This window comes from Cylas formicarius, unplaced genomic scaffold (genome assembly GCF_029955315.1).
Source record: "Cylas formicarius isolate icCylForm1 unplaced genomic scaffold, icCylForm1.1 PGA_scaffold_6__28_contigs__length_40554024, whole genome shotgun sequence".
Classification (NCBI taxonomy): Eukaryota; Metazoa; Arthropoda; class Insecta; order Coleoptera; family Brentidae; genus Cylas; species Cylas formicarius.
Window position 1 is genome coordinate 27,734,825 of NW_026844347.1, and position 27,434 is coordinate 27,762,258.

General features: G+C 32.7%; 2 protein-coding genes and 1 long non-coding RNA gene across 3 annotated transcripts in view; 2 read left to right on the forward strand and 1 right to left on the reverse strand.

Annotated features, from left to right (window-relative positions):
• LOC132703091 (uncharacterized) overlaps nucleotides 1–17,422 on the reverse strand; it is a 186,625-nt gene extending 169,203 nt beyond the window's left edge. The window contains exon 1 of the mRNA XM_060672156.1: nucleotides 17,237–17,422. The gene's annotated coding sequence lies outside the window, so the exon portion shown is untranslated. The remainder of the gene's footprint in view (nucleotides 1–17,236) is intronic.
• On the forward strand, nucleotides 1,674–2,302 carry LOC132703093 (uncharacterized). Its single transcript, XM_060672159.1, has 2 exons — nucleotides 1,674–1,928; nucleotides 2,089–2,302. Exons 1-2 carry the CDS (start codon nucleotides 1,745–1,747, stop codon nucleotides 2,217–2,219), a joined length of 315 nt encoding a protein of 104 aa, XP_060528142.1. The 5' UTR covers nucleotides 1,674–1,744; the 3' UTR covers nucleotides 2,220–2,302.
• Nucleotides 17,423–19,174: 1,752 nt separating the features above from the next.
• Nucleotides 19,175–27,267, forward strand: LOC132703094 (uncharacterized). Its single transcript, XR_009619027.1, has 3 exons — nucleotides 19,175–19,415; nucleotides 21,074–21,174; nucleotides 26,661–27,267. It is a non-coding gene; the product is annotated as an uncharacterized LOC132703094 (long non-coding RNA).
• Nucleotides 27,268–27,434: the final 167 nt, after the last annotated feature.

The following is a 27,434-nucleotide window of genomic DNA, read 5'->3' on the forward strand; positions in this document are numbered from 1 at the left end:
ATTTTTAGTCAAGTTTGACTACCGTTAAGTTCAACTATTCCCAAACAATCTAAAATAATATTGCATAATAAGTTGTGAACACTATTTTTTAAAAGATAGCATAACCAATTATTTTTCTTAATACATATTTCATAATATTAACATTAAGAACATGCAGAATGTCTTTCTGATCTGTGCCGCGTACACTGACTTTTCTAAGGCTTTTAACAAGGTTCATCACCCCACTCTGGTAAAGGAGCTTGGAAATTTGGTGTGCAAGTGCTTGTTGCAGTTACCTAACCGATAGAACTCACTTTGTGGTTGTGATTGGTGAAAAGTTGCTTTATGCGAATGTAACTCCTGGAGTCTCTGAGGGTCACACTTGGGACCCTTACTTTTCAATATTTTTATATTTGATATTGGACGCTGTTTTCAACATTCAGTATCAGCATCATTCGAACATGACTTAAAAGTAAAAAAGAAATTCGTTACCCAACGGACATTTTAGAAATCCAGAATGATATCGATATGTTCAATATGCACTGTAGCAATCACAGACTTTTTTTAAATCTCGATTAATGTCGAATAATACAGTTTACAAGGAAAAAACAACCTATTAATATTGGTTTAAAATTAGACTTTATAAAACTTAAGAGAGTTACTCAAGTTAAAGATTTATACTGGACTCTGAGTTAACATTTGAAGAACATGTAGAAAATATTGTAAAGGCCTTGAGAAAACTTGGTCTGGTATTACGTAACACTAAAGGTTTTCGCAACCACAAATCAGTCATTCTAATTCATAATCAAATCATCAAATTCATCTTGGAATACACAACCACCTTATGGAATCCAATTTATCGCAAATATGTCGATCGGATAGAGAGTGTCCAAAAAAAGTTTTGTAGAGATTTTAATTTTAGATATAATAGAGACAATATGACAACAACCCACAGTTTTATAAATTCACTCCGAAATTGCTCAAAATTGTCAACAATCTTATTAAGTCACCTTCTTGTACAAGTAACATATCTTTTAATAATAGTCCGTATCCAGTGAGCACTAGGCTAACATTTTCTATAGAAAGAGTGAGATTTAATTACTTCTTAAACTCTCCGCTTATTAGATGTACTAGTACGTACTTATTCAACTTAAACCTACATCTGTTTAAAAGAAACGTATACAAAATTTTGTAACATTCCTTTAATTACTGTCTATCAGCTTAGGAAATATCTAGTTATGTTTCTTTTGTATTCCCGACCATGTGTAATTTTATGTTTAATATGAGTTATTAATTGGACAGCCTCATCTGGCTGTTGGTTAGCCTTTGGCTTTATAAAATAAAATAAAATAAACTATAATTTTTGGCTTCATGAATTTGTTTATACACTTTGAGATTAAGTCAATCCAGCAAGATTGATGAATGTCGGAAAATCACCGGCCAAGGGTTCGTTTGGGCGTAAGCTTTGTCAGATTCCAGAACTCTATATGTACCGCGGGATTAAGCTTTAGATTTATCTTCGGGCCGTAGGCTGTTAATTTATTGGACGCCAAAATCTAACACAAAGCAGTATTTTTCACAATCGCGAAAGCAATTTTTTTATATTCAACCTATACGACACAAAATTATTATTATTGCCATTTATAGTAAACGTCCAAATTGATATATAGGCAAGTAGTTGGAAACCGCTTTTTTCTATTAGTGCTTATCGCTGTTTGTGACGGTAAACGGTAAAAGTATATTTTAACAGGTATTTAGTTTTAAAATGGGCTTCTATTCGCTGCTTCTTGTATTGTCGATCTTGACATACGTGGTTTATGCCCAAAATTGCAAGGGTATAAAAATCGAATGTAAAAAAGAGCCCCGCTCTTGTCCCAAAAACCAAACGCTAATCGCATCCCCTTGTTCATGCGGTTGCAAAACATGTAAACCTGCTCCATGGCCAGGTGGTAAGTATTTTTTTGTGGATTAAGATCACTTTACACGAATTTTTTATCTATGTCCTGTATTAATGGTGATTTTCCCTTTAATGTAGCGTTGTCTTGTTACTTAATACTAAAAATACATAGTTATGATAAAATGTTTGTCAGCAACTTTTTTTTATTGCAGCAGAAGGATCACGTTGTATTGTAGTGCGATTAGACAAAGATAGTTCTAACGGATGTAATGAAAAATTGAAGTGCTGCGACGGCGCTTGTTTCAAACCGGAAAAGTGTTGCACTAAAGACCAACTTGAATAAATTGCATTTTTTTTTAAATTTTCCCAAAATCTGAAATGCAGGCCAGTTTGTTAACGTTTGTGGAATAAATCTGTTGAAATTGACATTTACTAGTGATTTAATAATTTCATGTTTTTGAGTGAGAGTTGAATTTTTCAAGTACCTTTTTGTCTACATGGGAATCTTCATGGCATTACGAGAACTTTAATCTTTAAGAAAGTATTTTTTCCATAATCGGCAAAGAAGCAGTTGGTAAAGTCGATTAATTTCTTCACTGAGCATATAATTGATTGCATATAAAGTATGTTATCACTAGATTATAGGTATTCTTTAGACCACATAAACTTTTACTCATGGCCGATGCTAGTGGTCACTTATTACTGACTTTCTTTTTTCAAAAGTTCGGTTTGTCAAGAAGGAGACTCAGGCGATACTCCAAATATTTTTGAAGTCCAGTACACAAACACACTAATAAAAAATCAAAAAAGGCAGAAAGCCCTTAATATTCTAAAAACCGCGATCGATCGTCACCGTTCAAAACGACAATGTATTATAATGCTTAATCGGTAAAAAAAATACATGGTTACCAAACAATAATTATTAACAATTATGTCATTGTGTTGGTTTATGAAAAGCCTACTTGAATGGTCATTGAATTTCTATAATCTTTAACATGTTATTTTACAACTGTTACAAAGCTTGTAAACTATCACAAGGTTGTTATGTGTTATGTGGGTAGGTCGGCAGATTTGCAAATTTGGTTTGGGCTCAGTGTGTCCTGTATCCGCTTAAAATTTGTTAGTAATGTTTGGAGCTATGATTTTTTTGAGGCATATCTCTGGGCATTAGCGTATACTATGAGCCGCGCTGAAATAATTGGCATCACTGTTGGTAGATTGGCTAAGCATGCTTTTGAGAAGCACCTGGAATAGTAGAAAAGGTTTTTTAAACTTATTATAACTTTGAGTTGACTATCGGTTGAAACAAGATACTTTTTTTGCAATACCAAATTTTTCCTACCTTTTTGTTTTCTTTACTGCGATTAAATTTGAAAACCAAATAAACTTTTGAATGCCTAGAAGTTGTCCTGTGGAACTGAAGGGTGTGGAACGTTCATTGTAAATTGATGCTGTCCTATAAAAACAACCTGTATCAGATATTGGAGCTAAGTAAATCAATATGCCAAAAGAATTTAGCGGTAGTAAAGCATCAGTTTAATTACTTGTGTAGCTACAACGAATGTTCAATGCCGAATCGAGTTTCTCCATGCTGACGATCCATTTCGGGACCGGGTTCGAAGAAAACTGAGAGAGAAACCGCTATTTATTCCACCCCATTTGTTACTATATTCATAATGTGCGCTCCGTCGTGTAAGCTAAATGGGGAGACCGTGGAGCCAAGACGGTATCTAATAGGACGGATCAGAATTTCCTTAGTATTCGGAGTCCTCCCGGCCTCTCATTAAAAAGTATGGGTTTAGGAAATTGGTACCTTCGATATGATATATTGTTTGCTAGCTGAATTGGTCATAAGGTATGGGTCGGATAGGATGAGTAATGTGAGCTACACGACATTTTTATTTTTAATACACAGGGTGAAAATTTGATGACGATGTTCTGTAGTTATTTCCGAAATCTACAAAGATAAGACAAGAATTAAGCGTTTTACGTTATATTGAATGGACTAATAAGTTAGTAGTGGACTGTCTTCATTGCTGGAGAATATAAAGAAGTTGGCCTAGGCGTGATTTTGACCAAAAAATTTAAAAATCAGATATTTTTTACTCACACTAAGAGGCATCATTTGCGTGAAAAATTTGATTCTTTTAAATTTGACTTTGCATATCGAATGGCAAATGTTAAAAAGGATGCGACCAGTAGATAAATTATGAAAACCAACGACTAGGGAACTGGACCAAAACACATCAAATTCAGATTTGAAAAAAGTTTTTCTTGAAAAATAAAAATTAAGTTATGAAAATTTGAGGCTGAATACAGTTTTTGATGTTCAATATTAAAAAAATACTATTTTATGACCAGCATCAGATTCGACTGGCCTACACTGTAGAACAGCATTGTATAGTATTTTTTTGACGATCTAAATATTGCTTGACGGACATATTACATTTTTAGAAGATAATTTACTATTTTAACATTTTCAAGCAAGCAAGTCTTACCGATGAACCATTTTATTGAAAGTTTTCCGTTTGTTGCATAGTGGTTTTTAACTATAACTGATCCATCTACTAGTGCCATCTGTTGTCAAGTAACTGTACCAACAGCAATAACACGTTGGATTAACACTCACTATTATTACTGGTGGATTTGTGGTATTTTTTCATCTGTTCTCTTGAAATATTCGATAAGTAATGTATTTACTAATTTGGGCTGATATGATTACGGTAAAAAAAAAGATATACAATATTTTTGCTGATTTGACGCAACTTGCGGCACTCTTGCATTTACCTAAAAAATAAAATTTGATTTTACCAGTCTTATTGCAGTGATAAAAAATTATATTAATTTTCATTGTGGCACATTTGGCAAAATTAACTCAAATCAAAATGTATATGCGTACGGAATAGTTAGAATCAATCCTCAGTTGCTTCAGGACAAGAAATTATATCATATCCTGTGTAAAATCAGAGCGTTGTATCTACAAATCTCCGATTTACAAAAAATATTCAGTTAAGCAGAAGAGAAAAGGATGGAAATATGAAAGAGCTAGATGTACTCGGTACAAGGAATATAGATTTTTCCATCGGTCGGTATATTGATTCGTAGTCTCAGAAACATGATATTTTGTCATTTCGTCAATGTTACTGTGACAAATTCAATTTTTTTCACCAAATAGAGAAAATCTGACTCTAAAACTTTTTCGACTAGGGGGTAATTTCTTCACTTATTGGTGCTAGAAAAAAAGCAACTCCTAAATAAAAGTTCTTTGAAAGAGAATAGAATAAAACCTGGTGATTCTCCTGAAGGAAGAACACGCAATAACCTCCACACTGTTCATGGTAGATCTAAAGGTTGGTTAGTTTTGGTTAGTTCATTAGCACTGCATCTCGGTCACATCCTATTAAATGGGCGTACAATATTTGTAACGAAGGTTTAGTTATATCTCTCAATTCAGAAAAGAACTACGTACAATTAGAAACCTTGTGCTGGAGATTACTTATAGGTCAAGAATGTCATTACTAAAGAGTTAACATTTATTTTATTTAGAAATATGTGTTGTATAAATAAATTTTCTTTTAAGTGCCCGAAAGGGTTAAAAGTTCAGGTGGTTAGTTTCTGAGTCGTTGTTGGACTAGTACTAACCAGAACATAACAAAACCGCTCTTGAAACAGTTTGCGTCATATTTACAAGCAACAAAACGCAACTCTGCTTGAGCCCTTATTAAAAAAAATGTTGCCATACACCCGCCCATACATTTAAATTGGGATGCTGTTTGTTCGCCATTCGTAAACATTCAACACACTTAAGCATCCATTTGCCACGGACACTGAACGTGAATAGCCTCTGCTCGTGCATTCAAATTAGATATTGACTTTTTCCGTGTAATATACAGGCCTTAAATTTTTTCGATCATCAAATTTTAATTCGCTCTACCTCAATAAATCCAGACCTTGTACGTAGTATTGCAGTTGCTCGCACAACAAGCGGGTACCGAATAAATTAAACTAGAGCAAGAACGTTAAAAATTTAAGTCTCCCCCGGTTGGGGGTTGAGACGGGACCGATTTCGTGGCGGTACGCGAAAGGCCACAAAAATATATTTCACTTTAAAGGCACATACGGAGAATTAGCTCTCCCGGGAAATATGAATAAAAAATGACACACTTTTCCATCGTTTGTGTTATACAAACGCTCTATTAATTTATCGGGGGTTGTTTGGAATGACTTGGTAGTAAATAAAAAGAGATGATTGAATTCAGATTATAAAATTGCTTCGTAAAATGTTGGAGTGAAAATGAAATGAAGACGCTACGCATTCTAAAAAACTTCATTCCAATGTGTGAGTTGGGTTTTATTTGACTAATTTTATATTTAATTGAGCCAACGAGGAGGCAGCTCATTAACCACTAAAGTCCGCAACATATGGGAACTTTTTTTTTGAGTTTTGGCAAAATTTTATAATGGAAATATTTCGTGCATCAATCAAAACAACAAATAAATAAATTTATCAAAATATCGAAAAATGTTATTGAAAAAAGTTGTTTTTTATTCTGTTGTGAATGTGTCAATTTTGAAACAATTGATTTGCTTCACGTCTTTTTAATCACACTAATGTAAAACATAAGACGGAGCAGACTAAATATACTTTAATACAGCGTTTTTCTGTTATATTAAACCCACGATTCCAAAGAAAATCAAATCAATTGGTCGAAGTTGCTGCAAACTTATTATGGTTTTTACATTTGCAAATAAAATTTGGAAAAAGCTGTTGATAGGTGCAAGAAAAAATTGGACACAGACAGGCTATGGTCAGCATTTTGAAAATATTTTCAGCAGTTGGAATGTTGTCAGTCAGTTTTTTCATTGCAGGCTAGTTATTAGAATTAGTATTCTTAAACTATATTGTATTTTGGCATTGGATATAATTTTTTATTAGCTAATTAATATGATTATAAAATACAGGGGGTTCTATTTAAATATTCTGAATTAGAATGAAAAATTCATTCTCCTAAGCTATTTTTTAAGCGCTGTATAAGCAATTTAAGTGTGTGGAGTCTTATGGTGCACGTATTTATTTAAGCACTGACCATTGCGCTGCCGTTAAAGTAACATTGATTAATTATAACAAAAATTGAACCAAAATTTATTACTTAAGAATATACTTGCTTTACAACATATTACAACCAATAGTATATTAGGCAACAAGTAGGGTAAATGGCATTTGAGTAAGGAGTTTATTTGGCACGAGCGGAGCGAGTGTTTAATAAACGAGTGAGTCAAAAAGTTTACCGAACGTGGTGCATACCTATACTTTTTCTACGACCGTTAGATTTAGAATACATACAGAAAACAACACGAATATGTTCACTGACGTGACCGTCAGAATTGATAAACGTCACAATTCAAATCGTGCGCCAAAATCCCAGAAATGTCCGAAGTGGCTCGGATCCGTAAGACAAGAAACTCATGTGGTAAAGTGATACTTCTCACACGCTTGATCGGTGTACAATTAAGCATTTTACAGACGGGAGCAGAAAATATTATATTATGCAACAAGTGCGGTAAACGGCATTTGACTCACGAGTTTATTTGATACGAGCGGAGCGCAGCGGAGCGAGTTTTTAATAAACTCGTGAGTCAAATGCCGTTTACCGCACTTGTTGCATAATATAATATTTTCTGCTCCCGTCTGTAAAATGCTTAATTGTACACCGATCAAGCGTGTGAGAAGTATCACTTTACCACATGAGTTTCTTGTCCTACGGATCCGAGCCACTTCGGACATTTCTGGGATTTTGGCGCACGATTTGAATTGTGACGTTTATCAATTCTGACGGTCACGTCAGTGAACATATTCGTGTTGTTTTCTGTATGTATTCTAAATCTAACGGTCGTAGAAAAAGTATAGGTATGCACCACGTTCGGTAAACTTTTTGACTCACTCGTTTATTAAACACTCGCTCCGCTCGTGCCAAATAAACTCCTTACTCAAATGCCATTTACCCTACTTGTTGCCTAATATACTATTGGTTGTAATATGTTGTAAAGCAAGTATATTCTTAAGTAATAAATTTTGGTTCAATTTTTGTTATAATTAATCAATGTTACTTTAACGGCAGCGCAATGGTCAGTGCTTAAATAAATACGTGCACCATAAGACTCCACACACTTAAATTGCTTATACAGCGCTTAAAAAATAGCTTAGGAGAATGAATTTTTCATTCTAATTCAGAATATTTAAATAGAACCCCCTGTATTTTATAATCATATTAATTAGCTAATAAAAAATTATATCCACTGCCAAAATACAATATAGTTTAAGAATACTAATTCTAATAACTAGCCTGCAATGAAAAAACTGACTGACAACATTCCAACTGCTGAAAATATTTTCAAAATGCTGACCATAGCCTGTCTGTGTCCAATTTTTTCTTGCACCTATCAACAGCTTTTTCCAAATTTTATTTGCAAATGTAAAAACCATAATAAGTTTGCAGCAACTTCGACCAATTGATTTGATTTTCTTTGGAATCGTGGGTTTAATATAACAGAAAAACGCTGTATTAAAGTATATTTAGTCTGCTCCGTCTTATGTTTTACATTAGTGTGATTAAAAAGACGTGAAGCAAATCAATTGTTTCAAAATTGACACATTCACAACAGAATAAAAAACAACTTTTTTCAATAACATTTTTCGATATTTTGATAAATTTATTTATTTGTTGTTTTGATTGATGCACGAAATATTTCCATTATAAAATTTTGCCAAAACTCAAAAAAAAAGTTCCCATATGTTGCGGACTTTAGTGGTTAATGAGCTGCCTCCTCGTTGGCTCAATTAAATATAAAATTAGTCAAATAAAACCCAACTCACACATTGGAATGAAGTTTTTTAGAATGCGTAGCGTCTTCATTTCATTTTCACTCCAACATTTTACGAAGCAATTTTATAATCTGAATTCAATCATCTCTTTTTATTTACTACCAAGTCATTCCAAACAACCCCCGATAAATTAATAGAGCGTTTGTATAACACAAACGATGGAAAAGTGTGTCATTTTTTATTCATATTTCCCGGGAGAGCTAATTCTCCGTATGTGCCTTTAAAGTGAAATATATTTTTGTGGCCTTTCGCGTACCGCCACGAAATCGGTCCCGTCTCAACCCCCAACCGGGGGAGACTTAAATTTTTAACGTTCTTGCTCTAGTTTAATTTATTCGGTACCCGCTTGTTGTGCGAGCAACTGCAATACTACGTACAAGGTCTGGATTTATTGAGGTAGAGCGAATTAAAATTTGATGATCGAAAAAATTTAAGGCCTGTGCGCCAAAATCCCAGAAATGTCCGAAGTGGCTCGGATCCGTAGGACAAGAAACTCATGTGGTAAAGTGATACTTCTCACACGCTTGATCGGTGTACAATTAAGCATTTTACAGACGGGAGCAGAAAATATTATATTATGCAACAAGTGCGGTAAACGGCATTTGACTCACGAGTTTATTTGATACGAGCGGAGCGCAGCGGAGCGAGTTTTTAATAAACGAGTGAGTTAAAAATTATACCGAACGTGTTGCATACTATACTTTTTCTACGACCGTTAGTTTTTGGCTACATTTTCGCAAAACAACACGAATACATTCACTGACATGATCGTCAGAATTGACAAACGTTAAAATTCAAAGCTTGGGAAATATCTCCGAAAACATCCGATTGCTCCCAAATCCGTGCGGAAAAATCCCGGAAATGTCCGAAGTGAGTCGGATTCATAGGAAACGAAACGGCGGTGTACAATTAGACATTTTACAGACGGGAGTAGAAAAAATCATTTTTTCTATTCCCGTCTAATTACACATCATTGTAGTGTGCTGGATGCGTCACTTTACCACTCCAGTTTCTTTTCCCACGGATCTGAGCCACTTCGGACATTTCCGAAATTTTACTGCAGGGGTTTGGGAGCAATCAGATGTTTTCAGAGATATTTTCCACGCCTTGAATTGTGACGTTTGTCAATTTCGACAGTCATGTCAGTGAATGTATCCGTGTTGTTTGATTAGAAAATCTGATTGATCGACTTTTTCATTTTGGAATATGTCAAAAGCTCAACACAAGAATTAAGCAATCATTTATGAAAAAAATGTTCGAACATTTGCTTTCCGCCTTAATAAAAGTTAGCAAAAAGCTAGAAACAATATTGATATCAATAACATGTTTTCAGCAAACTTGGAACTTGCATCCAAGTAACCAACAAAACGTAGCGTTGCTTTGCACGGTATACAACAAAATTTTGCATGCGGATTATGAAATTTGTAATTTTTGTTTTGAATATTGAAGCAGCCACACATCTTTTTGAAAAGCTAGGAAAAAGGCAAATGATTTTCGTAAATTATACAGAACCAAACGATGACCAATATTTAGACAACAGTTTTGAAAAACGACTATTTAGAAAGTTCTAACGGTAGCTCAGGTTAGTGAAAACTGCAAGTTTCTATATTTACTTATAACAGAATTACCTCGCAATTGAAACTTAAACGGGATACACTGTATATACAGAGTGAGGAAATAAGAGAGGTAAGTAGCTGTTTTTTATACCGCAAACCGTCGTGTTTATACAACGTCTAAGGGCTGCTAATCTCAATTAAAGTCTGGAATGAAAGGCACTATTCAATGCGAAAGTAGCCACGGGTTCAATTGTTTGTCGAACCCTCGAATGGCCAAATCCCGATTATGTGCCTTGTTAGACCCTCGTCGCGAAACAAAAAGCCGATCCCCAAAAGGCATCGGGAAAATCAATCTTCCCAACACGCAGGTAATTTCTGATGGCAAATAAAATCGACTTTAGATTATCGATAACGATGCAAAGCGTGTGTTTGTTTAAAATAAACTGTTGCCTTTCCGCCCCGTTATTTTTCACCCAAAACCAAACAAGTAAAACTTTCCAGACGAAATTCCGTTTTTTATCGTTTCCCAGCTTTGAAAAATGTTGGGAGATTAGCTGTCTGCTGTTTGATATTTATTTAAGGAGAGAGTTGTCAAGTCGATGGTGAAAATTGAAATAAATATGACCCGCAAGGGTGAGAAATAAAAACGGTTAATGAGCTAGCTTTAAACGAATGGTTTCGGTTGAAGTCCTGCGCTAATTATCGAGTTTTTCAGTTTAATTGGCGATTCCGAATTTTGGTTCTCACGTTTCCAAAAGCTTTCGCATATATCACCGAAAGAACAGTTTCTTTACTATAAACTAGAAATCCTTAGTAACTCTGGATAGCCAAAGAAAAATTGAAAAAAAAGAAAACTTTTAATATGGTCTCGAAAATGACTCTGAAATTGTATTTTTTTTGTAAAGTCATTATTATTTATTATTTAATATACAATAAATCAGTTTTTCTTTAGAGTTACGGAGTTACACAATAAGCGCTTCTAATTATAGATATATTTTGCTTTACTGCCCCGTATCTATTCACTAAAACAAAATACTATATTCATTAATTTTTTGTTATCGTTGCTTGATTTTTGGTATTGCTGCTATTTTATTAAATATGGGGCTTTAATCACGAGCTTGTTTATTAACGACTGGAGCGCTGTTTCGAAATATTTAAAAATGTCAAGGAATTTGCAGAACAAAAACGAAGACCTACGGAAAATTATATTCGATATGTCAACATTTTTAGTGTTATAAAAGTTGACATAAAAGTTTTTTGCGAGCTCATTTTAAAATAATTGAACATAATTAAAGTAATTATACTAAAGACAATTAAAGGAATCGACCCCACCAAAAACATCCTACATGATTCCGCAAGGCAGGATCCAGTCGATGAAACAACGGAAACTGTGGTGACTGTGAGGTTTTCATCGAAGCAGTGGCTATTAGTAACAGAGTCTCAAACACTAATCAGAACTAATGGCTAAATTGCGTACCACCTTTAATGAATGAATAATGTCAGTAAATGCGATACCGTTGTCTAAAGCGTCCGCAAATATATCTGTCACCGAGTATACTTAAAAGGTGATTCGTAAATTTTATACGGTAACACATAATTTTATACGGTACCTCTCTAAGATATTTTGAACCACGCAATATTGTTGTTTATACAGGCAAATTAGTTTAATATATATATATATATATATATATATATATATATATATATATATATATATATATATATATATATATATATATATATATATATATATATATATATATATATATATATATATATATATATAGATTTAAAAATTAATTTTTGCACTTTTAAAAGCATATTGGAAACCTTGCAGAAGTGGGATTAATTTATTTGAGGCATTCGAATATTAATGTTATACTTGTTAAACTCAATGAACTACTAAAATTTCTTGTTGGACGTAAATACACCGTTTAAACATGTTGAAAACCATTTTCAAGAGGGCAAAAAAACCACGAAAACAATCAAATTTATTTTTGTATAAAATCTAGCAGTAAAATAATATAAGGGGTGTTATTTATATTAAGTAGCTCATGTATAGTAGAATTGGCAACAAATTTTTGCTGCTTAGTTACGTGAGATCCATCTGCGTAATATGAAACAAATTCGTTGTTCATTTTGACAGTTAATTCTACTAGAACATCACTTGTGAGTGCTTTGAATAGTTGATAATTAACCTGCTCAAAAAATTGTTTATTTGCATAAGTTTGACGAAAGTTAGAACAACTGTAAGTGCAATTATTGAAAATTGCCAGCAACTTCCGAAAAAAAATTGTCAAGAGTCAATATGTTCTCAATACACAACAATACAAATAATCCCTATGAATGATTTGATACGAATTTTATTAGAACAACACAGGAAGTAAAAGAATCCGTCGTATTTGGTATTCAAGAATTCTCATCTAATTCTGGATTTTGGACTTTGAGACCAAGAAAAATTCGATTATCTTGCTTCCTTTCAGTCCAGGATGTTTTGGCCTATATTTATAATTGTCAATCCGCTCTCTAAGTTCCAATCTATCTGAAGGGCGGCGTTAAGCTTAACATTCTCCATCCGATCGAGTTTCAGTTGAGATCACGTATTGCGCGTATCATTATTTTCAAGTGGATAGGACTGCATCGGATCGGTTCAAGTAGCTCCAGTTTCACGTCCTGTACGTTGTCACATTTTAACTTATTTTTACTAGCATGAGCCTAGCGCGCCAACAAAAGGACGATTTTCTAATATTATTAAAAAATAAAGTAATAAGAAAATGTGACTTCTTAAGAATGGCCAATTAGATAATTTTTTATTTTCCCAAAACAAACATACTTATTTATACTAAATATTTTTTAATGATACGTTGCTGAAACTGCTTGATTTGAGACTATTGAATGGGCTTAAAATATAAAACTAATATAAATATTTGTGTTTGGTATGGTCGATAAGTTATTTAAAACGAGGCTTTAGTCACGAATATGTTTAGCACAGCACGAATATATTGAAATGAAACTCGTGACTAAAATTGCGTTTATCAATTTTGTATAAGTAAAAAAGTTCACACAAACTTATTGTCCTAAAATCTTGTTGCAATATTCGAAAAAAAAAGTTTTTTTCCAATTTTCAAAAAATCTCTTCTAAGATTTTGCTTTCACTCGTTTTAATAAATTTAAATAATAAAAAAGTGACATTAGATGCATGTACAAGTACTTTTTTGTCGAAAACGGTTCGTTTTAGCAAAAATGTGTTTAGAATTGATCGGGGTATCTAAATTTATTGCGATAAAGCATTGGCGAACGTTTTTTCCTTTTTGCCATCCCTTATTTGTTTATTAAACATATATTTCTCGTAGTTGTTTTTTGCTGTCAGCGGTAGGTAATAAACAATTTTTATTTCATTATCTACAAATGAAAATCATGTATTTTTTCTTCTAATTAGAAGAAGTTTGTTGTTTTGTGGCATACTATACTTTTTTAACGACCATCATGTTTTTCCAAAACAGCACATATATTCACTGCTTTACAAAAATGTACCCAGTGATAGTATGCAGCACAAACTTCTTCAGGCCTTCTTTTATTAAATACTCGCTACGTTCATCCCAAATGAAAGTCGTGACGAAAATATACCCTGGTGTTACACTTGTTTATTTCAACAAAATTATGATGTGTAAAGTGAAAGTGATAACTCTGACAACATTGCTGTTAGGATTTTTGAATTGTGCATGTTCAAAAACCCCCAAGTATTGAATTTTATCGTTCCAACTTTGGCAATTTTTGAAATATTTAAGCGTTCCGGTACTTTTTTACTAACTGTCTCTAGCAACTTTTTGAACAAATATTAGGTGTGATCGGTTGTTCTTAAGATCCAAATTTTAAAAGCCAGATTTTGCTATGGAATTCGCTTCGAATTTCATTTATTGTATATTTTATAATTTATTTATATTTCTTATTTGTGTAAGCTTTTTCTTCTTATTTTTATTTTAACATCGCAGGCGTGCAAGTATTGTAGTCACCAGTTTTTAATTATTAGTAACTTGTGGAAGTACTAAGGATCAAACTAGAGCATATATATATATATATATATATATATATATATATATATATATATATATATATATATATATATATATATATATATATATATATATATATATATATATATATATATATATATAGATTTAAAAATTAATTTTTGCACTTTTAAAAGCATATTGGAAACCTTGCAGAAGTGGGATTAATTTATTTGAGGCATTCGAATATTAATGTTATACTTGTTAAACTCAATGAACTACTAAAATTTCTTGTTGGACGTAAATACACCGTTTAAACATGTTGAAAACCATTTTCAAGAGGGCAAAAAAACCACGAAAACAATCAAATTTATTTTTGTATAAAATCTAGCAGTAAAATAATATAAGGGGTGTTATTTATATTAAGTAGCTCATGTATAGTAGAATTGGCAACAAATTTTTGCTGCTTAGTTACGTGAGATCCATCTGCGTAATATGAAAAAAATTCGTTGTTCATTTTGACAGTTAATTCTACTAGAACATCACTTGTGAGTGCTTTGAATAGTTGATAATTAACCTGCTCAAAAAATTGTTTATTTGCATAAGTTTGACGAAAGTTAGAACAACTGTAAGTGCAATTATTGAAAATTGCCAGCAACTTCCGAAAAAAAATTGTCAAGAGTCAATATGTTCTCAATACACAACAATACAAATAATCCCTATGAATGATTTGATACGAATTTTATTAGAACAACACAGGAAGTAAAAGAATCCGTCGTATTTGGTATTCAAGAATTCTCATCTAATTCTGGATTTTGGACTTTGAGACCAAGAAAAATTCGATTATCTTGCTTCCTTTCAGTCCAGGATGTTTTGGCCTATATTTATAATTGTCAATCCGCTCTCTAAGTTCCAATCTATCTGAAGGGCGGCGTTAAGCTTAACATTCTCCATCCGATCGAGTTTCAGTTGAGATCACGTATTGCGCGTATCATTATTTTCAAGTGGATAGGACTGCATCGGATCGGTTCAAGTAGCTCCAGTTTCACGTCCTGTACGTTGTCACATTTTAACTTATTTTTACTAGCATGAGCCTAGCGCGCCAACAAAAGGACGATTTTCTAATATTATTAAAAAATAAAGTAATAAGAAAATGTGACTTCTTAAGAATGGCCAATTAGATAATTTTTTATTTTCCCAAAACAAACATACTTATTTATACTAAATATTTTTTAATGATACGTTGCTGAAACTGCTTGATTTGAGACTATTGAATGGGCTTAAAATATAAAACTAATATAAATATTTGTGTTTGGTATGGTCGATAAGTTATTTAAAACGAGGCTTTAGTCACGAATATGTTTAGCACAGCACGAATATATTGAAATGAAACTCGTGACTAAAATTGCGTTTATCAATTTTGTATAAGTAAAAAAGTTCACACAAACTTATTGTCCTAAAATCTTGTTGCAATATTCGAAAAAAAAAGTTTTTTTCCAATTTTCAAAAAATCTCTTCTAAGATTTTGCTTTCACTCGTTTTAATAAATTTAAATAATAAAAAAGTGACATTAGATGCATGTACAAGTACTTTTTTGTCGAAAACGGTTCGTTTTAGCAAAAATGTGTTTAGAATTGATCGGGGTATCTAAATTTATTGCGATAAAGCATTGGCGAACGTTTTTTCCTTTTTGCCATCCCTTATTTGTTTATTAAACATATATTTCTCGTAGTTGTTTTTTGCTGTCAGCGGTAGGTAATAAACAATTTTTATTTCATTATCTACAAATGAAAATCATGTATTTTTTCTTCTAATTAGAAGAAGTTTGTTGTTTTGTGGCATACTATACTTTTTTAACGACCATCATGTTTTTCCAAAACAGCACATATATTCACTGCTTTACAAAAATGTACCCAGTGATAGTATGCAGCACAAACTTCTTCAGGCCTTCTTTTATTAAATACTCGCTACGTTCATCCCAAATGAAAGTCGTGACGAAAATATACCCTGTTGTTACACTTGTTTATTTCAACAAAATTATGATGTGTAAAGTGAAAGTGATAACTCTGACAACATTGCTGTTAGGATTTTTGAATTGTGCATGTTCAAAAACCCCCAAGTATTGAATTTTATCGTTCCAACTTTGGCAATTTTTGAAATATTTAAGCGTTCCGGTACTTTTTTACTAACTGTCTCTAGCAACTTTTTGAACAAATATTAGGTGTGATCGGTTGTTCTTAAGATCCAAATTTTAAAAGCCAGATTTTGCTATGGAATTCGCTTCGAATTTCATTTATTGTATATTTTATAATTTATTTATATTTCTTATTTGTGTAAGCTTTTTCTTCTTATTTTTATTTTAACATCGCAGGCGTGCAAGTATTGTAGTCACCAGTTTTTAATTATTAGTAACTTGTGGAAGTACTAAGGATCAAACTAGAGCACCATTAATCGCCAAACATCGCCCTTTAAGAACGATGCATAAAAAATGATAATTCTCAAAGATTTTTTCATTTTTGTTATTAATAAGATGATAAGTTTCCGTAACAACATATTGGTACCTAAATACTTGGAAAATCTAAAAATTAACAAATGTTCTTGCTGTTGTTGTCTTGTTTAAAGTTAAATACCTTTTAAATAAATTTAGTTTTAAATATTTTATGTAAATATAATCTACATATTTATAATATTTTTAATTTGTTTGCGGTTAATTTTTCAACATTCAATGAAATAAAAAACATTAATAGGTTAGAAAATTTCAATTGCATATCTTGAATAATAATTGAATTGTCTTTTGACAGAATTAAAATTCTTTAAAAAGTTTCAAGATTTAGGCGTAATAAATCGTACACAAAAAAAATCATTTCGGGACGTTTTTTTATTTGATAATCGGCGTGTGACGTACTCTCACCTGTTTCAAAGAAACAATCCATATAATTAATTCATATTGCTAAATGACTCGGGATATGTCGCAGGACTCACGACGTCACCATAACATATCGTCAGTTAATAATGTGACATGTTTAATTGAAGAGGGAGACCGTGCGTCGCGACGTAAACATCACCCGAAATATTCCCCTCGTGAGTTTTCACGGTGAAAGCACGCGAAACTGTGACGTACACGAATGATATCATTCCCTTTTTCGCGGCTTTCGTAGGACGCAAGCGTCGTCTTCGCGTCGCTCAGGTATACGGGATTTCGCCCCCGTTTTACGCTCTTATCGTTTGCGTAGTCGGGTAAAGTGTATCTCAGACTATAGCGTCTCTATCGGCCTGTGGACACAAGTCATCAAACATGCAAATTTATAGGCCAAATCTATTACTGACGACAAACTGTATCCTTCCATGGGATATCCAGTGGTGATTGATAAAATTTGACAATGTACATAGTGCCTTACCACGACGCATTTCCTTTATACCCAATTAGAAGATTACAAAATATGAAAAAGCCAAACCCAAGAGATATTTCAAAACTATTTTCGACATTGTGAGTCAACGGTTACTTCCTCTTTTCCAAGATGTCGTGTACAACCTCGTTCTGATACCGAATCGATAATTTGTTCAGTTCCAATCGGATAAAAAAAGTCATCGTTTCCTTATCCGACATCTCACTGTCATACAATCTCGATGCCTATCAAATAACCCAAGGTTGGCAACATCTTTGTGCCAACTATTTCTTATTAATTTGGATAAATACGCTACACCCTATTTAGACTATTTACCTGGTACATGATACATGGTTATGGTCCAAAACTAACCCCCGTCTGTAAAATACCTAATTACACACCGATCTAGCGTGCGGGAAACGTCAGTTTCGTGTCCCGCGGGTCCGAGCCACTTCGGATATTTCCGGGATTTTACCGCACAGGTTTGGGAGCAATCGGATGTTTTCGGAAATATTTCCCACGCCTTGAATTTTGACATTTATCAATTCTGACGGTCGTGTCAGTATTAGTGTTGTTTTGCGAAAATGTACCCAAAAATTAATGGTCGTAGAAAAAGTATAACATGCAACACGTCCGGTAAACTTTTTTTTCTACTCCCGTCTGTAAAATACCTAATTGCCCACCGATCTAGCGTGCGGCAAGCGTCACTTTACCACGTCAGTTTGGTTTCCCATGAATTCGAGCCACTTCGGACATTTCCGGGATTTTGTCAATTCTGACGGTCATGTCAGTGAATGTATTCGTGTTTTGCGAAAATGTACCCAAAAACTAACGGTTGTAGAAAAAGTATAGTATGCAACACGTCCGGTAAACTTAATATACATAAACACAATATACTATAAGTCACTCGTTTATTAAACACTCGCTCCGCTGCGCTCTGCTTGTATCAAATAAACTCGTCAGTCAAATGCCGTTCACGGCACTTGTTGCATAATATACTATTATGTGTGTTGTTTTGACTAGGGTTATGATGTGTACCTATTCAAATTACATCGACTTTAATTAATTAGTGACAAGGCGTAAAAATCTTTGATGGTTATTAGGCTACATATATAAACAAGATATGCTGTTTAAAATTAATCTTTATACCTGCAAGTTTGACAATTCACTCTACACTTATAGCACATTACACCATACAGAATCTAACAGTGTGTGTGTGTGTAAATATGTGTGAGAGACACTAAATTACAAAAATAAGTAATTGTAAACAAATAGAATGCACTTTTGAGACTTTTGCTTAGTAAGTAAATTTAACCGATTTATGATTACGTATTTAAAAACGTAAAATTTTATATAATCTTAGTTAATAGTGAAGAGGTACGATTTAATTTTATTATTTCGTGGAACGCTACTTGCCGCCCCATCTATGTTCTAAAAGCCGAACCATCGAGTAAAGTGGAAACTGAGACGAGCGGCAAAACACCGCCGCCTGAGAATATTTCGATAAGCTTGTGCGCATGCCCAAATTGATACCGATCTTGTTTCGATGCCCATTGAAGTTTTTTTTTTGTTTGCAAATTAGTTTTTGCGAAAATTTATTGGTTTGGACAAAACAAATGAAAAATGTTTGTGACTTATTGAAAATCGAGCATAGAGCATGTATCCTTCTTTGAGAAAATATTTAGTTAAAATGTAGCTACACTGGTAAGTCATTTTCTTTTCGGATGAATACATATAGTGTGTGGCTTTAAATTTAGGAAATTGGCATTTTTTTATCCAAAAATTAATCGTGGCATATTTAAACACTATGTATACATATAACTTAAATTGATTTGAATTGAGACTCATACCGAGATTGAATTTAAAATTTCTTCATGTTCACGACACTTTCAAGTAAGGCATTTATGCCATAGCCGTCACCAGAAAGTAAATTAAGGTAACCCCAATAAAATGTTGTTTGAATTTTTAATTGTACTATGTATATTACAAATTTTTAGCAGACATTTTTACCTTTTTGATGTTTTGAAAGAATTTAAAATAGCTGGTTTAGTGGTAAAAATGTGCTCAATTTCCACTCACAGGTATCAGACAGAAGAAGAAGAAGAAGAAGAACTGTCAATAATATTTTTGTACCTATTCTTTTTGAAAACAGGGCAAAAAGGCAGGGAACAAGATTTTATATAGAAAAGACTTAGGAAACGGAAAAGATTACATTAAATCTTTTACTAGCTCAACTAAAAAAATCTCGACATTTAGGATTTTTTTATATTTAACTAATAAAAAATAATCGAAACTGAGAACTGGTGCGGTGTATTAGTTATTGACAAGACAGCAACGAAAACAACAAAAAGTAATAAAAAAATAATGTTCAAAATGCGAATCTGAAATATATTGAAATTCTACTACTACTTACTAACTTTTTTTTCATATCTAAAACCCATCTCTGCGCGAAGACAAGGATCAGGAATTATCACATAACGTCCTGATTTTTACAAAACATACATAAACACGAGAATTGAAAATAGCCTTTATACATACAACAATAATTTATGTTTTATTCTGTTGATTTTAGTAGTTTCAAAATTATTTATTTCTTACCATGAATTGAGGTTTGTTTTTTTTTACTCATTAATATATTTAACATTTATGAGTTATGTTATATTTTTTGTTTCTGTTTTAAAAAACGCAATAGTTTTCTTGGCTGATCATAGCAAACAGATTGGATGCCATCCAGTTTTCGATCCAGCATTCCACTCCCTAGACACAACATTTTATACTGGAAAATTCTATGCTTCATCTTTTTTTTTACTGCATGTTATCATGCAGAGTGTATTGCAGCAGGATTTTATGAGTCGATACACCTCGATAAAATCAACAAAAAAAATTCCTGTTCAAATAGGAAACAAATTTGGATCACTGAAAGAAATCAATTCAATTTTATTTTGTTATAGGGAAACGCAATTATATTCCTAAATAGTTAAAAAATAAATCAAATCTTCGCATATTTTTAGATTAGCAATTTCTTGAGATAATTTAGCAATTTGATATATTTATATTTTTTTGCATTTGAGTATTCAGTACATTATACCAAAAAGAGAAAAGAAGATAATTTGAGACATATTTTTCAGATGAAAGACAACTGCGATTGAGTTATTTTTTCCCTATGAGAAAAGATATTGTACCATCAATAACGAACGAATACTTGTAAAAACATGAAATTTTCATTTTCATTTTTCTTTATTTTCGAATAAGTAGAAGCGTTTATTTTAACATTAGGTGATATGTATTATGTATGTATTAGGTGATATGTATGGCTCTTAAGAGTTTAATCTAAATGGCAATATGTTCGTATATATTACTAGGTATTTGACTGTCATCCTTCCAGTAAGTACGTATTTATGTACCTGATTATCGAGCTTTGACCCTGCGAGGCTGTTTTAGCTGGATAGTGCAAAGGGTAAAGGTAAGTAAGTACTCTATTTATCTTACAGGTAAGTTTGATAATAATTATTTTTGTCTTGTGTGCCTGTCGATTAACAACATTCCTCTTCTTGTATTTTTGTGTCTTTTACATAGTTCTTCAATTTGTAAATAACACTAGTCTTTGTTAAGATTATAGATTATATTCGCGGTAGATGAAGGACGTCATAAGAATACAGATAAATATTTATTAGAACCTTGCAATTAAACATTCTTTGAAGGTTCCTGTTTTTTAACACTTTAAAATGTGGAGAAGAAGAGATGGAAGCCAGCGCAGAATATGAAGATAAAGTGGAGATGGTAGTCGAACCTAATGACAATTTAGAAGATGAACTAAAGCAGCAAATAAAAAAAGAATTTATTTGTCTTCGGATGCTAAACAAATTGTTTTGAATGTTTACAATTTTATAAGAAATTCAGAAGGGGAAGTAGGAGCAGCAATAAAAACAAGTGATATAGAACGCTATAAATTGTTGTTTTGTACTAGTTTTTTTATGTACATGTTTCAAGAATTGCTGGGCAAAAAAGATTGAAAACATATTTATATCCCGCTTGTGAGTGTAGGTAGATAAATTTCTTTCGATCTTGGTTCTATAAGAGGCTGCGGTTTTGGAGTAATAAACAGTAGGCAAAGTCAATGACGGGGTCGGTTGTAAAAGCACTATAATTCTGGTCAAACTATACAGTAATATACATATAATTTTAGATTCACTTGGATTCAGAAATTCAGAAGTTTTATTTTCTCGCGCAAAACACGGGAGAGCGATAGGCGGTAAGGGGGATAGTACAGCTATTTCTTAAACATTGCAAGTGATAAAAGTCCTACAAAATTAATTTTTCGATTTATTTCAATGAAAAGGACACTTTTAATTTATGGTACATCAAATGTCGACAATTTTTAGGTCTGCGCAAAATAATATACTTATTTTTTTTACAAAATTTTGCAGAGTCAAACTTGCTAACGTTTCGCCAATCATCCTGTTGGCTCCTTCAGAGCTTCAGAGCTGTAACTGCTTATATATTGTTAGAGGGAGGCGGAGCTAAATGAGGGCTATAAACATCGTCTCGGATGAGACTGACATATTGATGACAGGTAACCACCTGAATCGCGGTTAAGATTGTTAGTTTGTTTAAAGATTTCTATAGACTCTCAGATTTTTCGTTGGCAGAAGAACTTTAAACAGCCTAACAATCTTAACCGCGACTCAGGTCTGTACCTGTCACCAACATTGGAATCAGTCATCCGAGACGATGTTTATGCCGCTCATTTAGCTCCGCCTCCCTCTAACAAGCCAGAAGCCAGAAGTTTTGTAAAAAGCATTAAAGTAGCCTGTGGAAGTTTCTTTGACAAAATTCCTTATTGTTATAAAAGTCGAATGATGTGGAATAAACAGTCTAATATTTTTTTTGTTAAGAGTTATACACTCAGTTTCAACCGCATAAACAAAGCAAAAGATTTTATTGAATTTTCACAACCTTATAATTTATGTTTAAGATATAATGTAACGTCTTTCACCACGTTCGCAACATAATATTGATAGTTTTATTAACGATATTTTTCGAAATTACTTTTGCTCCAAAAAAGTTAATTACGATTTACGTTAGCTGTCGTTATATTATCGTTTGTTCTATTTACTAAGTTAATCAAACATTTACAACTTTTTGACTTTGGGAAAACTATTTTACATGATTGGTTTGATCATTAGATACCAATTAGTTAATTTCAAAAAAATTGAGAATGAAAATTATTGGTTAGGTACCCATTTCGGTTCACTAAAAAAATCCAAAAATCAAACGCAATCCAACTAACAACAGGCCTAATTTTAATTGTAGTAATTATCGTGTGCGCATATTTCTATTTATTTTATTAAAATATGTACTTACATTTAAAATTGACTGCACCAATTATTAACGTCTACACATGCCAACTGATCCGTAACAAAAAAAACCTACGAAACACTCAACGCCTCTGAGATGCGATCGATTACTTTGCCGAAAAATTGATAACAGTGTTGACCCAAATCGTTTAGACTCTTTTTAGCAATCCGCATTTTTATTAAGACTCATTAATTATTATCTACATTCTCGTTATATTTATGTTACCAATAATGCTACCGATAAGTGAAACTTATTCACATACGCTCACAAGTAGTATTTTTTATAACGTATTGTTTTGGTTATTGTGTTTGGTCGCCGAATGTATTAACATAAGTTTTCCCATTGTTGCGGTTGGGGACAGCGGCGGGTCGTAAATCCCGTAAATACATATATATATATATATATATATATATATATATATATATATATATATATATATATATATATATATATATATATATATATATATATATATATAATATAAAAAAAATACAATATATAAATAAATACTGTAATCGTCACACCTACTGTGGAAAAAACCGCATTATATTAAATAACTAATAAAAAAAACTAGTAGTTGGATTCACAGGCCAATATATAAGTTCTTTAGATGTGTTAAGTGTAAAAATAGACCAAGATGATATATGTAAAAATTTCTAGATACAGAACTTGACTGTCAGTTGATGTGATCGACTGATAAACTGTTTCGAAAAACTTAATAGTTCATGTTTTGCTATATTAACATTGAAATATTCCTAAAATGACCGCCCCTCTTAAATTTACTACTCATTAGTATAACTCTGACAGCAATTAATGTAGTTAAAATATTAATACATACATAAAAATAAGAAAAACTTGTAGACAAGATCTTATATTCATTCATACTCGAAAAGAAACAAAAGTAACTTTCAGTTAAAAGAATGTAATAACTGTTGCTATAAAAAATCCCATTGTTATTCCTGGCAAAAATTGTATGTAAATCCGAAATGAGAACGTGAGCCAAAGGAAATTAAAAAAAAAATTGAAAACCTTTACTGACAAATAACCTGAATACGAAAATCTTATGAACAAATGACACGCTTTGGCTATTTGTTTGCTGGTCTTTTTATGTAATATATTCTTTTTTTGTTTTATATAATATTTTTATGTTCATAATTTTCAAAAATATTTAGACATATTGCTATTTTTCCTGACGAAACTATCCTTTATTAGTGAATAAATGTCTACTGAACTACTTTACTACTTCACCTATTATCACTGTACGCGTCTGTTTAATGTTAGCTTCAAATGCGACGTGCGCTATCATATTGCCTACCTATTTTTCTTTTTTCACTCTCATGTAACTTACGGCATAGTTATCTGGGGTAATTTTGTCACAGCAGACCAGGCATTTAAACTCCAAAAGAAAGTTGTTCGTTTGATTGCCGGTGCAGGTTATCTGGAGCACTGTCGACCAATTTTTAAGAAGCTGGAAATTATGCCACTCCTTGTCTGTATATTTATTATCAATTATTAGAAATACACAAAAACATAGACAGCTTCAGTAAGAACTCCTCTTACCATGACTATTTAACTCGAAATAACAAGCTACTTCGTGCTTCAAGATTCAAATATACAAAAAGTCAAAAAAATTCACTAAACTTAAACTTGTACAATAAACTACCAGCTAACGTGAAATTTCTAAGTAATAGAAAATTTAAATAAATCATCTTAACCTTTCCTCGGTCGGGGAATACATGAGTACTCCCGCTGTGACTGAATTTTGTTGATGTTGCTTCTTTTTGTTTATTTATATAAACGTCGTGTACTTTATTATATACACTGTCCTGTTCTTACGTATTATACACTGTTTTATATCATTTACACACTTTTAATATAATTTATTCATGGCCTTGTTTTTTATATACATATTTTTTTTACCTATGGTATTTATGACTTGCCATAATTGTAAGAACAAAACGTGGTCAATAAATTCTATTCTATTCTATTCTATTGCGCTTAAAATTGTAAATAAAAAGTGGTTATTTGGCAAATGAACGCAGGGTGGGTAATGCATATCATTTTCGAGTATATTCCGAAATAGCAATTTTTCTAAGGATGGATATTATAAAAAAATGGTACCGATTTTCTATGTTTTTGAAATAATTCTAGAATTCTAGATTTTTTAAAGATTTTGTATTGTAAAATGATTGTCGAACATTCAGCAGTTTTTGCGAACATTAAACTTCACATCAATGAAAGTACCTCTCTTTTCAATATTTCACACAAACTAGATTCCGAGAATCAAGTGCTTGATATGATGTAAAAATAAAATTCTCTATACGGGTAGAAAAGACATTATCGGATAACGTTGCTCGATGCCAACTTAGTTTAGCGTCTTACTTGAATAGCGAAATCAATAACTGACGGACGAACGGTTTCTAATCGGCCAAACATTGGGATAATATAATTATTACCAATTTATCATAAACATTCGACGTTCTTCCATTGTTGTAGGATTTTCTACAGAATACATTGGTTTCTTTGTGAACATTAACAGATGTTTTTGAGTGGTATTAGGTTAGATATCTGAGGCCCTAAATCATATTTCTGATATCTTCCATTTCTGTGAGATTTCCCAGAAGCAGTCTTGTTTGATGATTCTTTTTACTTCTTCGGGAATCATATTAATATAACACGGAAAAAGGCAAGATCTGCGATCGATATATGACAATTGAGCAATTTTGGGACATGGGTTGACTTTAGCTCGGGGAATGTCCAATTCAGTCCGTTTAATAACGCCCACGGTCTATACAATTAAGCCCAACCAAATTAACGACCAAACGGGAACAAGGTAAAGCGAAATCCCTGTTCAATATCCATTAAGGAGACCTAAACTTTAAAAGCACCCATATAGCATTTTGTCAGTCGTGGGCGGTACGTAATTTTTTAGCGGAAACATCTGGTGCCTGGATTGTGAATAAGTAACGAGATGAAAAGAAAAGTTCGTAATTCGTCTGGCGACGAGGTGTGAATTACCGGTAACATAATCTTTGTTTAATGCTGAATTAATACACATAAAATAAACAGGCTACAGTGGCTGTCATCTAATGGTGCTTTGTTCAATTATATCGCAATACAAACTTAATGAGCGGTATTTTCATTGACAAGGAAAATCTGTGCTTCGAGACCTTGCTGCTAGAATTATAGTCTAACTTAAACTTCAGTTCTAGAGAAATGAATTTTAGGTAACATTTCATGATATTTTTTAATTTTAAACTCCTCCAAGCTGTAAAATGATTGCTTTTTTAAAAAATCTTTGACTAATTTTTTGAACCTGTTTATTGGGCGTTGTTTTGTCCCGGGCTTAAGTTTATTAAACAATTTGAACCTAGTTCACTTGCATGAAGCTGGAAGAAATCAGGTTTGAAGTTGTAGTTATTCCGTGACCTTTATTCACATGTAAAAAATCTGTTTGATTCTCGTAACCGTAAAGGAGACACTTAAGTATATAAGCGCTTGGCAGTGTAAGAATTTTAAGCTCCGAAAATTTAGATCTGACATCCTCTCCGTGTTTGAGTTTGTGATTATTGTAATTACCCTACGTTGTAGGCCAAAAACTCTTGCTGCACCGGGCGCCTGGCACCAGTTTATCACACCATAAAGCAAGTGGGAGCCAATTAGAGCATGATGTGCTATCCATAATATGCTACAACAACGCCAGCCAACCATTCAAAAGGGATTCAGGAAGGTTGTGGATGTATATGAGAAAAAGGGTAGGTTCCATTATTGAGCCCTGTACAACCCCATTTCTCACTGCTAATGTACTCGAAGTTTTATTATAGGCTTCGGCCCAAGATGTCAAAATTGTAATATATTTTTTTTTTGGAGTAGAGTGGTCCACATAGTCGAATGCTTTAGTAATATCGCTGGTTCTTTCCCATTAATGCACTTAGCGGCTAAACACCGCTAACTGACACTTCGCTATTAAGTGAACCAGTTGCGTTTGAAATTATTGACCATTTTAAACAGAGCTCTTCACTCTTTCGTGTTTCTCACATTACAATAAAAATAAAATAAATCAGTTCACTCCTTTGGAAAATTTATTGTTTCACAGTTTATCATTTCCAAACATGCGATCATAAAATTGTACGCTGATGTGGGCAGCGGCTATTTTATAAATACAACTTACAAAAATATCGACGCTTCGTTTGTTTGTCAACAAAATAAATATTACGTTCTGGCTTCCAATTTTTATTCTTGCATGGTGAACAATTAGACTGGCTTTCGCAAATTAGTTCAGCCGTAATTCAGTCACCACCATATCCCAAGTCCATAGTCCCAAGAAGTGGCCAATTTTTAATTAGGCCTGTAAAGATGCGGCAG

What these genes read in the sequence shown, in the direction of transcription:
- LOC132703093 (XM_060672159.1), top strand. Translation starts at nt 1,745, where the DNA reads ATGGGCTTCTATTCGCTGCTTCTTGTATTGTCGATCTTGACATACGTG. An exon ending in ACCTGCTCCATGGCCAGGTG is followed by an intron (nt 1,929 to 2,088) that starts GTAAGTATTTTT and finishes TTTTTATTGCAG; the next exon opens with CAGAAGGATCACGTTGTATT.